At 42.6% G+C, this 13,909-nt stretch overlaps 1 protein-coding gene across 1 annotated transcript in view; it reads right to left on the bottom strand.

Annotated features, from left to right (window-relative positions):
• Nucleotides 1–3,498: 3,498 nt before the first annotated feature.
• The window catches only part of LOC141607279 (DNA repair RAD52-like protein 1, mitochondrial), a 31,776-nt gene continuing 21,365 nt past the window's right edge, over nt 3,499–13,909 (bottom strand). Inside the window, exons 3-4 of the mRNA XM_074426636.1 lie at nt 4,415–4,509; nt 3,499–3,678 (exon numbers count right to left, since the gene is read on the bottom strand). Of these exons, the coding sequence (XP_074282737.1) occupies nt 3,535–3,678; nt 4,415–4,509 (239 nt within the window). The 3' untranslated portion in view covers nt 3,499–3,534. The remainder of the gene's footprint in view (nt 3,679–4,414; nt 4,510–13,909) is intronic.

Consider the following 13,909-nt stretch of genomic DNA (forward strand, 5'->3'; position numbering starts at 1 on the left):
CCCCCTTTCCCGCATTTGAATTTGTTTCCTAGGCATTTGGTTGTCATATTGTGGTTGCTTGAGCCACCACTAGGGCATCGACACCCCGCCAAGACTTTGAGAAGGTATCTCCCGACCAAAGCCTTTAATTGTTCAAAGAAAAACAGCCGCTTAGATGAGGAAAGCGGTTTGCCTTTTTGTGATGCATCTTATATGTTGATTCATGCTTAATTGTTGGATGTGTCAAAAATTTTGTAGCAAGACTCAACTTGCCTTGCAATAGGGCACTCTCCCCTCATGGGTGTCAAATTGCGAGTTGAAGGGGCGTTGAGTGCGCTAATACTCGATCGGTTTAGTTAGTAGCTTAGTTGAGTGATGCTTATATTGTGCATCCACTCTCCATATCTATCCTAGTATACCTTGTACATTGGTTGAGGACTTACTCGGGGACGAGTAAGGTTCAAGTGTGGGGAGGTTTGATATAGGATTCTTTTGCACCCTTTTTCCCCTCTAATTTCATGCTTTCCGACTCCATTTGAGTCGGTTTTGTACTTCCTTTCTCGAATTTCGTGTCCCAATTCCCTTTACTATGACGTTGTGGCCTCCTTGCAGAAATTAAGGCGGGAACGGGTGAAATGAAGCAAGGAAGACGTGTTTACTAAGCTTTGCATGGAAGAAGAAGAAGGGAATCATGCTGAGAGGTATTCCTAGCCGGTAGCCCGGCAGCCGGTCAGCCGGCTGTGAGTGCATGTGTATACAACTGAAGACGAAATCAAGCAAGGAGCATCCCCAGCCGGTGGCCCGGCAGCCGGCTGGGAGAACATATAAGCTGAAATCACAAGTTTTTGAAGGAAGTTACAGGAACTTCCTAGCCGGTCAGATGACCGGCAGCCGGCCAGCCGGCTGGGAGTTCCCCCAAACCCAGAAGTCAAGATTCAAGTCAAACGTGTCCCCAAATGGTCGGTGACCGTGATCGGTTGACCGGCCATGCATACCTGATGACTTCCAAAATTTATTTCAACTTCCAGGGACCTCCCAGCCGGCTAGAAGACCGGCAGCCGGTTGACCGGCCGGGAGTGCAGACTCGTGTTTTCAAGCCTATTTCAAATCCTACCCTAATCCTGGTGGAAACTATATATACCCCCTCCCTTAACCATTTGTACACTCTCTCCCAGATCGGAAATTATTTCCTTTTCCAAGTCTCAAACTTTGTTAATCATTTTGTTAATCATTCCTTAATTAGACAAGTTATTCAATTAGTTAGTAATTGAAATTGGGTTGTAAGAAGATTGAAGGTTCCTCCTTCTTTATTTTTCTATCCTAATTCCTTTTCTTGCTATTGAGTTGGTATTATTTCTCTCCCTATTTTCATTAGTTTACATTTGCTTTTTCTTTAAGTTGGTTTGGTTGTTTATGTTAAATTTGCATCTTTGTTGTTTGATTGTTGTTGTTTTCTTTATTGTTCATCTTTTCATTGTTCATCTTTGTTGTTTACACCCAAAGATTCAATCTTTGAGTTGATTGTGTTAAAGATTGTGTCTTTTAGTTTACTCATCCTTGTTATTAGTTTAAATCATCTTTATTCATAATTATTGTTGGATTGTTGCATGTTTAGAAGTAGAATTCATCCTCCCACCATGTTTATGCTTAAAGACTCCATCTTTATTATTTATCTTGCCTTTAGAAACATGATGAGTGAGTAGTTACCCTTCTAGGGTTTAGGGGGAGCCTAAGTAGGATTAGTGGGCATGACTAGTTGTTAGTTTTGAGTCTTGGGTGTAGGAATTTGTCTTTCTTAGCATTGCATACAAGGTGTTTGACGAATTGTGTGAGTGAAAGCTTGTGCCTTTTGTCTTAGTAGCTTAATTCCTCCTTTGAATGAAAGTTTGTTGGTGGTCTTGTTGCATGTTTTGAAATAGTTGTTGCTCAATGAAAGTTGGTAACCACCTCTAGGACAAAATCCCTCACCTTAGACTATTTTTATCGACTTGTCGCCCATAGTTCATTTGGGTAACCCCGAAGACCCTAGTCTTTTAATCAATCGAACACATACTTCATACTACTTTGTTTAGTTGCATCTAGTAGTTAAATCAAACCCCTTTTCCTTTGTTTTTGACTAGACTTGACTTGTAGTTAGGCTAAGTAGAAACCCCCGCCGTCTTCGTGTTCGACACCCGACTAAATACTACATTTAATTGGGTTTTATAAATTGTTTTGATAAGGGAAACGACGACAAAATCCCAGCTATCACTAGGTCACAAGCTTCCATTCCTATGGCGTTGTATGATTCATAGCCTTAAACGGTGGTGCTTTTGAGACGCACTTGATGAATTATACACCAGGTTGGACTTATGTCCTTAATGGCACGTGTTAGAAGTGCTATTGAGAAGCACTTGAGCCACCTACGTAGGTGTAATAATCATAAGACTATGAGAAGTCTTGTGAATACACCTATAAGTACCAAGGTAAATGCAAGGCTCTAAAGAGCGCGTTGCACTTTGAAATCGCGGAACAATCAAGATCTGAAGGTATGATATGTGTTGTGAGGGGTATCGACCGAAGCTCAGCTAGGAATTCAAATCGCAAGATATTCTCTCGCTGTAAGTAAGTTGTTTCCTCATTTCACTAAAGTGTCAATTAAAATCGAAAGATATTGATACCTAAGTATCCAACCCTTCCTTTATCCAGAAATTCTTTTAGTTCTTTTCTTCGCCATCAGTGGGGGATTGTTGGAAGTGATGCCTTAGAAAAGGCAAAAACCAAACTTTTTGGTTTAGCTTCTATCCCACATCGGTGGGAAAACTCTTTGATGAGGACTTTATATTAGTCCCTCCAAACACACACAGGCGCGCGCCGCCCCGACTCGACTCGGGCTTGGGATCGGGTAGAGCACCTGCGGTGCAGGCCAAAGGCCCCCTTTTACCTTTTTTGCTCTTGTGTGTATTTGGGTTGTCCAATGCAGTGAATGTGTCTAACAGTCAGTCAATATGACTGTTAGTGGGAGAGAGTCTTGCTCCCGGTTTTTCTCTGTTGTTGGCTGCGTTTTAGGGCCACGTTTTTGGCTCTCTAACTGCTCCTATTTATTATAAGTAGAGCATCAGTTCTACACCAAAAACACACATTCACACATTCTCTCTATGTTTCCTCTCTACTAAATCGTTTTTTGGGTACTGCTCTTACATTCATTCCAAAGCTTCCAGTCTTGAGTGGGCAAATCAGGGTGCTCCAGTGTCAAACCTTGGGAAACTACCGGTGTTTGCTGATCGCCACCACGGTCGTGCCGAAATAGTTTTCAAGGCAGAGGTCTTCATACCTCGTCGCTGAAAATCGGTTCCTTTTCTGTTCTTTTACTTTCATTGTTACTGCAATTTCGTCATAACAGAACCCTACCTTCTACCTTAATCCAAGCAACTGTTACACAGCTGCACTATACTAGTAATTACAAAATGTCTATATGATACAGAGTAGTTAATAACATGGATACATAGATGATTTGAACAGACATGGAAGCTTCATACAGTCAAAGCACCCAGTGGATTCTTAAGAGAGTCGGCTCTACAGCAGATCTTCATAGTACAGATGAAGACCAAGTCCAAGTCGTGCACATGCTCTCCGAAATGCCATTGCTTCTGCCTTTTGCACAGGATCTCCATAGCCTTTGTCGTCCACTGGTACTGTGCCGGTAGATTCCCTTGAGATCTGTCATTGACGGAACAACATTTATCAATGGAAGCCGACTAAAGTCAGAAATTTATTTCCGAAATTTATTCAACATAAATGATCTTTTGAAATCATCAATGACATGGTAAAAATAATGAAAAAGAGAAAAAGAGAAAAACACGGTAAAAAGAATAGACTATCAATAATAAGATTTAAGAATAGTCTCCTTGTGCCAGTTATCTAACTCATCAACCAAGAAAGGAGGTTTCATGTACTAGTAAACCAACCACCTCGATAGCTAGAGCTTCCTCATAACATGAGGTGGTTACCAACATCAATCTAACCTTCCGACAAGACACAGCAGTCAATCAAACCTTCCGAGTTCCGACAAAGCAGATTGGTATGGTGACTAAGATAATAATTGTAGCCTACAAGTTGACTTGTTGCATTAACAGGCATCAAGCATCAATCTAACCTTCCGACAAGACACAGCAGTCCAACACTTTAATTTTATCCAAAAACATAAAACTTCTCCACAAAAAATAGGTGTATCCGACACTTGCAGTCGAGTTAGTGACACGGCAAATTGATAGGGTACATCTTAACAAACAAAAATGCATTCAGTTGATCAAGAAGCCTCACTTCAAATAAAGTACAGAGAACTTCCTCCAACAAAATATTTTCTAGTGTCCAATATTAATGATCACACAATCGAATTTACCACTTATAATGCAGATATAGATGGAGTTCAAGATTCATGGGAATAAAAATGTACCTCAGCATCTGTTCCAGGTAGTGTGACATGATAGACAACAGATACAAACTTGTCGTCAGGTGAATATGTAATATTTCGCACCTCACCAGGCCACTCTAAAAGAAATCAAAACCAATCACAATCAATGTTTATCAGCCTTAACAATCGTGAATAACCTTAAGATTACGGTAAATGGCTAAGTGTCACGGTTTGGTACTTTTGCCGAATCGTGGCGCGCACCCTTGCCCGTCTCAAGGCAAGATACAAGCGACAAGGATCTTCGTACTAGTGAAGGATCACTCACTAGCACGATACTCGGGTCTCGGAAACACTCGACAGGATTGCAACGAGAGCGTCAAGCACTAGTGTTTGTCAAGCACTAGGCATTCGTAATCGGTCTCGGGGGTGTGAGTCGGGATCCTAGTGTCGATCCCACAAACACGGCTTGTTAGAAAAGTGAAGGCTAAGAGTCGTTCACAACAAAACAATAACAAGCAATACGAAGGCACAAGGTAGGAAGCAGATTTTTTTTTTTTTTTTTTTGAAGAAGGTAAGAAGCATATTTTCATTCACTAGTACTCCCTAAAGAGGGAAATTTGATATTTACATCCTGGTAGCAAGAAACATTGAAAGTGCAGAATAGCGATATACCTATTTAAGGAAAAAAAAGTTATTCTAAAACTATGCTAGACTGAGAAAGTATTTACTAAAAATGTACAAGGGAAATGAAATTACATAAGCATAAATAAATCTAAGGGTTCAAGTGTGTGGACTGTCACACTCTCCCCCACCTAATCTGTTGCCGCCCTCGGCAACACAAAAATCTTGAATGGTGCTTCAGTGACACATCCTTGGTGAGCTTTGACTGTCCATGCAGTGTTGGGGCTTGTCTTGTACAACTCGGCTTGAATGTGCGCTTGGTCCCGAACAATGGCTGGCATCTTCGTCCCTTCAAGGATAGGCTGGAGTTCCTTGACATAGAAGCTGCCGAACATCATGTTCTCCAAGTCCGCCATATGCTCCTTGTCTCTCGGGAAAGTCCACTTTGCCGCTTCTTGAAAAGACCTCTCTCGGGACTCCTTCAAGTACTGGCTCCAACGGACCTTCATCTTGTCTCTCGTCACTTCAGCACCTGCATTACAGAACGCGGGAGGTTTCCAGGATGCCGAATCAACATTTCGGCGCGACCCCCTGATGGTACGAGGCCTTCTCCCCCGGGTCGGCTGACCCTCAAACCAGGACGTCGATTCAGCATATCGACGGCCTCCCTGATGGTACGAGGCCTACTTCTTTGGGCATTTTGGCCCTCATTGTCTACTCCTCGGTGAAGTGGTAGACTCTCCTTTCGTCCCCCAGGCCACTTGGCAGCTTAGTTAGCCTGGGTCTTGTTCGCCCTCGGCTCCACCGAACCTTTAGGCATTCTCCAAGGTCGCATCCCTTGTTTCGGCGGCGGTATCACCCTCATAGCCGAAATTCGATGTTGCCCCTTGTCTTCGTCGCAGTATACCGTCTTCACTACGATAGACCCCATTAGTAGCATAGATCCGTCACTCGGTTTCAATACTACCCATGCTTTCTGAAAGAACTGCATCTCGAGTACTAACTTGAAGTCATCCAGCGGAACGGCGGTGAAGTCGAGCTCCCCTGCCCACTCACCCACTTGGACCGCGACCTTCTTAGCCACTCCTTGGACGCGTCTCAATTTCCCATTGACCGGCTTGAGGCAGCTGTTAGCATCCCGCAGAACTAGCCCCAACCGATCAGCTTCCTCTTTCGTAACAAAGTTGTGGGAGGCACCCGAGTCGATCAAGGCTCGTGCTTGCTTCTCATTCACCATAAAGTCCACGTACATGAGCCCGTTGGATTTCTTGGCGCAGGAATCTTCGTACTTCCCCATCGCGCTAATCCTTTGAAGTGAGACCATCCGTGGTTGGTCTTCACCATCACTCGAGTCTTCATTATACTCTTGGTGATAATCGGCCAATGCCCCATCAAGACGTTCTTGAGCCCCCTTTGGCATCTTCTTGAACATGGCATTGAACTCGGCTTTGTTCGGACAATCGGCCATCTTGTGAGGGCCCTTGCACACAAAACACGCGAACGGTTTCTTCGTTGTGGAAGCAGTTGAGTTTCCCGCCTTAGAAGACGAGCTTGAGGGCGAGTTTGTAGTGCTCGCCGATTGGGCTTGACTTCCTTGCGAGCAAAACCGACTGTTCCCAACTGAAATGGCGCTATTTTGTGGCCTTTGTCCATTGTACCCACTCTGTGACGCACCAGTATTCCTCGTTGGTGCCACAACTCTTGGTGCCTCTCGCTCCCCGTGAAAGTCGACCAGGCGCTCCGCAGTCGATATGGCCAAAGACAGAGTTTTGGGATTCTGTCTCATGACCTCCTGTTGTGCCCACCTCTTCAACCCGTCAATGAACACGAATGTCTTGTCCGTCTCGGACATTTCGGTAATCTCGAGCATGCACGCTGAGAATTCCCTCATATATTCTCGGATTGATTTGGTGTGCTTGATTTCCTTCAACTTCTTCCGAGCAACAAACTCCGTGTTCTCGGGGTAGAAGTGATCCTTTAAGATCCTCTTGAAGTTGGCCCACGATATCACCGTAATCGTGCCCGCATCAATTTCCTTGTACCTAGCCCTCAACCACATCTTGGCATCGTCGACTAGATACATGCTTGCTGTGACAACTTCCGCGTCTTCGTCGAGCCCACTTACTCGGAAGTATTGCTCCATATCGAAGATAAAGTTATCGACCGCTTTCGAATCCCTCGCTGCATCGTAGGCATGAGGTGGAGGTGCCTTCAACTTATGGCTCCCCACAGATTTACCGTCATTGGCCACCGCTTTCACGAGCGTGGCGCAAGTGTTCTCTAACATCTCGACCTTTCGGTGGAGATGATTGATGTAATACTACGGATTTTATAGGCTGGTACTCGACCGAGTATGGCCTATTTGGTCGAGTAGAGTGTGTCGTGTAGCCTGTTTGGCTACTGCCCAGGAACACTCGGCCGAGTATGATGAATACTCGACTGAGTAGAGGGTACTCGGCCGAGTATACTCTATACTCGACTGAGTATCCGGTCTGTCGGGTATTATGTCCGCGGTTTTGATTAAAATGATTAGAGATTATTTATATAATCGTTTGTCAGTTTCTAAAGGCATTTTCTTCCAAAACATAAACTACGTTTCTTCCCCCTCTAATCATCTTCATCAATTCCAAGGCAAAAGTCATCGATTGTGGGTTCTAGCACCATATTTCGTGTCAGTCGTCATAGTAAGTGTCTTATCTTTATTGATCTATTGTTGTTCTTATAAGTTAGCAAACCCTAGTTTGGATTAATTTGGGGGTTTAGGGTTTGCTCATCATATATGTGTTGATTGTTGATTACCATTGTTGTAGGTGACGATGTGGTATTTGTTATGCATTTGTATGATTGATTGCAGCATAGCGGATTGCAAAAAGGTAAGGTTTCCCCTACTCAGTTACTGTTAATTGATTTAAGATTGTGTTTGTATTGTAATTGTTGTTATCTGCTGATCATCGGAGTATGGGTGTTGTGGTGACGGTGGTGATGTGGTTGTGTTGTGATGGTGGTGGTGATGTGACAGCTGTGATGCTGTGGTACTGTGATGTGTGTGTGATTGTGGTGGAGTCACTTGCGGGAGTGGCTTCACACCCTAGTTCGCCCTCCGTGGAACCCGTCACGGGAGGGGATGTGCACATTAAGGGACAGGGATTGTTAGTCGCTCGTTGATGAGCTGGACTTGGTGGGGATGGGCTGCGGTCACCCACTGGCGAAGTGGATTACCTGTTGCGATGGGTAATCTGGCAGAGCTACACACTTCGGTGTGTAGTCGGTTACTGTGGAGGATGATCAGCCGGCTACATTATTTGTTTGTCTTGTCTTGATTGAACGGTACTGACTCCGTGTTGTTGTTGTTTTGTAAAACCTGCGGTGATCCATTTGGGGATGGTGAGCAGATTATGACAGGTAATGCAGATGTTTAGCTATGGGACAGTCATGGGGAGTCATCACTTCGAGTCTAGCTTCCGTTGTTACAAGTTTAGCTGTCTTTGATTTCAATTGTATTCAGACCTTATACTTTTATTTTGAGTTAGTCTGAGATAATGTAATCGCTAACTCTTTATACTCTAGTAAACGTGTTTTAGATTGTTGCTTTTGATATATACTTACCTCGGGCAACCGAGATGGTAACAACCCCTCATGCTAGGGTAGTCTTTGGTAAGGTACCTTGGTATGAGGGGGTGTTACAAAGTGGTATCAGAGCCGATGATTCCGGCACCTAAAACAAATGAATCCAATGAACTTAGGGAGTCTAAATAAAATGAACCCATGGAGAGTTGTTTGGAGCTACCGCAAAGACTTGGGAGACGTCCCGGAGTCGCACTATGGCCCTCACAAACTCAAGCTGGTCACGAGGGGGACTGTGTTGTGTGTTTATTTGATTCATGCGTGTGGTGTGTCAAAATTGAATGCTTGGAACATGTGGTTGAAGGTGTAATGTGTGAAGATATGTGAAGGACATTGTGAAAGTGGTAGAAAGGCATGATGGAATTGATGTGTGAAATCAGTTGAAATGGTTTTGGCATGAAAAGTATAGGCATGTTACGTATTTACTATGTGGCTTTCAGATTTATGACGTAATATGCTTAACTTTGGGTAGCGATGCATAGTATATAGAATTGCATGCTTAAGTATATTATCGTAAGTTTATGTCGTGTTTAATTTTCATGTGAGTATGATAAAAGTGCATCTATATACTGGTTTCTTGAAGTATTGAGTTGTTGTTGTTGCCTTATGCATGTTCAAATTGTTTTGGTTGAGAAAAATTTGATTTGTATGAAAACCGATTATGGAAGGGTTGTCTTAAAACTGTCATAACTTGAGTTCTAAAAATGATATTGCTGTAATTCTAATTGGAGGTGATCTCTTGTCTTCTTATGATTCTAACGATAGGTCACACGCCCAAAATGACCAAGTAACGAGTGAGATATGACTGTTTTACGAAAACTGGACGGTGCTGAGAACTGCGCCAATACTCGACCGAGTAGTCCCTACTTGGCCGAGTATCTTTTATACTCGACCGAGTATTCCATATTCGGCCGAGTAATCTCTCTATGATAATACTGTTTAGCTTCTAGAGTCGTTAATTCGGCCGAGTAGTCTCATTACTCGACCGAGTACCCTGTACTCGGCCTAGTATGCCACGTACTCGACCGAGTACCTCAGTGGGTGACCATTTTGAGTCGGTGGCTATGTTTTTATCTTAAATCTTAATCGGTGGCTATGTTCTTAGTTTTGTTTTGAGTCGGTGGCTATGTTCTTACATTGTTTCGAGTCGTAGCATATGTACACATGTATGTTTTGGGTTTTAAAGCGTTCTTTTATATATGTGACGGTCTGGATACGTAAGTTACCAAATGCTATGACAAGGAGAATTCCGCCTTGTGAAGGACATGTGTTGGGTAAGGAAGACATGTGTTAATATGGTTGTGAGGAATAGTGGAAAAAAGAAAGGGAGGAATGATGAGCTAATCAAGGTAAGGAACATGTTGGTGAGATATGGTGAGTGATATAGTAGTGTGTTGAGTAATATAAAAGTCAGTGTTTATGGGCAAGAGTGATATAAGGGTAAGGAAATGTGAGGATGAAAGATCGAGATGAGGGATGCGAATAGTGGCAAATTGGGAAGTGTAAGGATTTATGGAAGGGAGACGGTTAGGATTGTGTTGCTTAAGGATATATGTAATGAAAGGTTGCTTTAGAGGGATGAAGTAGAGGGGTATATAGTGAACGTAGATGGAGTTATGTCGCGACATGGATTTGTAGATGGTGACTGAGTTTGAGAATTTGGAATATCAAGGGGTGAGCCTAGTGTGTAATTCTTTGGGAAATTAACGGTATGAACTAAAATTTTGGTTTTTTAGAGATACGAAAGGGAGATACGGCTAATTGAAGAGTAACTGTTAGTGTGTGGACTTGATGGTGACAAGGGGAGTGAGAAGCAAGATGAGAGAGGATGAATGATAAGAAGAATAATAAGATATTGATATGAATTAAGGGAATTAGAGTTGTGAAGCTATGGAAAAATAAACAAATTACTAAAGAGTTAGGTAGAAGGAGAAAGGAGATGAATTATTAATTGGTATTATTGAGTAAAAAGGGGGAAATAAGGATGGAAGTAAGTGAGAGAATGTTGACCGGAGTTAGGGAGCATGAAGGTGGGAAATTATGGAAATATACGATAGCCTCACTAGAGGGTGTGAGTTAGTGGTTATATAGGAGAGTAGGACGACATGTTAGTCGTGAGTTTCGAGGTATTAATGGAACGAGAAGCTTGTAGAGTGTTTGCACGATCTGAGATTTTGATGGAGAGTTAGGTAACGATATGATAAAGGATAGAATTGGAAATAATGTTGAGGTAGATTTTGTTGATGGATTGGATGTTCGTTATTTGGGATGATAACCAAAGAGAGGAAACGGATTGTTATATTAAGGAGTGATGGTAAGAGAGTAGTCACATGGAGGATGTTGGTGTCATAGTATTGTCACTAGTGGCTGAGGATGATATTACTTTAGGAAGTTAGTTGTTCTAATTAATGAGGTTGATTTTGTGGAGGTGATTAGTATGTTTGGTTGTGAGGGAGTATAAGTTGTGGATATATGAGGTGTTCGCTCGAAGTTCGGTACTGATGTTATGGCTACATTTGCCGGAGGGGTGATAATTGTGTGTATGAGAGGATAGGTTATGAAAGGCACCTGAGTTAAGTCCGGATGAGAGTTATTCATTGTCAAGTGGTAACTTACGTGATCAGGATTGGCTAGTTCGATTCAATTATGGGTCCATGAGGCGTGTAAAACTTTGTGTGAGGTCCTGGCCTCACGAGTAATGGTGGGGAGTGATAGTTACGAGTCGTTATATGTGTGCTCCGCGTCATATGTTATACTTATATGTGTATGTATGATATCTTTAAGTAATAGTGTGAGGTTCCAGCCTCAAGAGTCATGGTATGGATAATATTCATAAGGTTGGTATTTGTGATCCCGTCTAATATGCTGCGTCGTGATCTGGTAGAGCAGTTTTAAGAAAGTCTTATGGTCAAGGAAGTTGTGCTGAGTCAGTGTAATGAGATTGTAAAAGTTGTGATGGCTATCGATGTGGTTTTGTGCACTGTGCATGGTAATTCGTGTTGTGATACGAGTATTTTCGTATTGTCATAGATTTCTGTTTGTTTACTGCTATTTCGTGTCAGTGTCGGTCGGGGCATATAGACCGTTGTGTTATTTCCCGATGTTTCTTACCAGTGTCAGTATGGGTAGGTTCCTATTGGTTTGTATAAAGTATGATATGAAAGAGAGTTGGGTCTGGTTCTGTTATTGTCATGGTAAAGTAATATTCTGTTAATGGGACACCGTTGTGAGAGGTTGTTGGAGTACTTTTGATCTTGTTTTAGATGAGGCATTGGTGGACATAGTTGTGGCAAGAGAATTGTGGAGCATGTGTGGTATTGAACTGTAACTACGTGTGGTTTAGCACCTTTTTTTTTGGGACAGCGAGTACGGAGTTTTGGGACTAAGCATCATGTCAAGTTAAGGGTGAGTTTTGTGGTAATAAAGGAGATGAACTTGAGAAACTAATGTGAGTAGGTGTAACAATTGTGGATTGTGAGATAAGATTGGGGAGATGAGTGTATATGTATATAGAAGTATGTCGTTTTGTGGTAATGTAGAAGATATGGAGTAGTGGTTATACTGAGGATTTAATGATATATGTTATGGGAGTACAGAATAATTGGAGGCACGAGAACTGTTAGAGAAAGAGAGCCCTGGATATAGGAATGGTTGTTGGTCTTGAGGTTGTAGTGGGTTATCATTGACATGTGATGGTAATGAGGTTTATGGGAGGTATAGCAAAGGACCTAGTATTAGTGAGTTACGAGGATGTAACATTTATCTTAAGAGGAGTAGAAATGGAAAAGATAGTTTGATGTTTGTACATGTTATAGCACATTTGGAAGTTTGAGTATTAGTGTAGAGTAAAGGATTGATTCGTGTTATGGTTGATTTTAGTACAGGTAATGGCAGTGCTCGTAGTGGTATGATGTTTAGGAGTGTGAGTAAAATTCGATAGTATTAACGGATTGTGTGAGGATGTTTATGTGTGTGAGTAAACTTCGAGGACGAAGTTCGTTCTAAGGGTGGTAAATGTAACATTCCGTCTTGATGGTTGATCTTGTCTGGTAGATTGTCTTGGTATTGAGTTACTAGTAAGTGTTATGGAAGTGAGACAAGGTTGACAACATTATATTGTGGTTATTTGGTAATATTATGGAGTTAGTATTGAGAGTATATGCTGTAGTTGGGACGATATCGTGAGTCATGTTGTGGAAGTAAGTGTGGTTGGTAGACCTAGTGTTAGGTGTCCAGGTTTCATAGGTTGGGTTGGAACTTCGGGGACGAAGTTCTTTTTAAGGAGGGAAGACTGTAATACTACGGATTTTATAGACTGGTACTCGAGCGAGTATGGCCTATTCGGTCGAGTAGAGTGTGTCGTGTAGCCTGTTTGGCTACTGCCCAGGAACACTCGGCCAAGTATGCTGAATACTCGACCGAGTAGAGGGTACTCGGCCGAGTATACTCTATACTCGACCGAGTATCCGGTCTGTCGGGTATTATGTCCGCGGTTTTGATTAAAATGATTAGAGATTATTTATATAATCGTTTGTCAGTTTCTAAAGGCATTTTCTTCCAAAACATAAACTACGTTTCTTCCCCCTCTAATCATCTTCATCAATTCCAAGGGAAAGGTCATCGATTGTGGGTTCTAGCACCATATTCCATGTCAGTCGTCATAGTAAGTGTCTTATCTTTATTGATCTATTGTTGTTCTTATAAGTTAGCAAACCCTAGTTTGGATTAGTTTGGGGGTTTAGGGTTTGCTCATCATATATGTGTTGATTGTTGATTACCATTGTTATAGGTGACGATGTGGTATTTGTTATGCATTTGTATGATTGATTGCAGCATAGCGGATTGCGAAAAGGTAGGGTTTCCCCTACTCAGTTACTGTTAATTGATTTAAGATTGTGTTTGTAATGTAATTGTTGTTATCTGCTGATCATCGGAGTATGGGTGTTGTGGTGACGGTGGTGATGTGGTTGTCTTGTGAAGGTGGTGGTGTTATGACAGCTGTGATGCTGTGGTACTGTGATGTGTGTGTGATTGTGGTGGAGTCACTTGCGGAAGTGGCTTCACACCCTAGTTCGCCCTTCGTGGAACCCGTCACGGGAGGAGATGTGCACATTAAGGGACAGGGATTGTTAGTCGCTCGTTGATGAGCTGGACTTGGTGGGGATGGGCTGCGGTCACCCACTGGCGGAGTGGATTACCTGTTGCGATGGCTAATCTGGCAGGGCTACACACTTCGGTGTGTAGTCGGTTACTGTGGAGGATGATCAGCCGGCTACATTATTTGTTTGTCTT

This window comes from Silene latifolia, chromosome 10 (assembly GCF_048544455.1).
Source record: "Silene latifolia isolate original U9 population chromosome 10, ASM4854445v1, whole genome shotgun sequence".
NCBI classification, from domain to species: Eukaryota; Viridiplantae; Streptophyta; class Magnoliopsida; order Caryophyllales; family Caryophyllaceae; genus Silene; species Silene latifolia.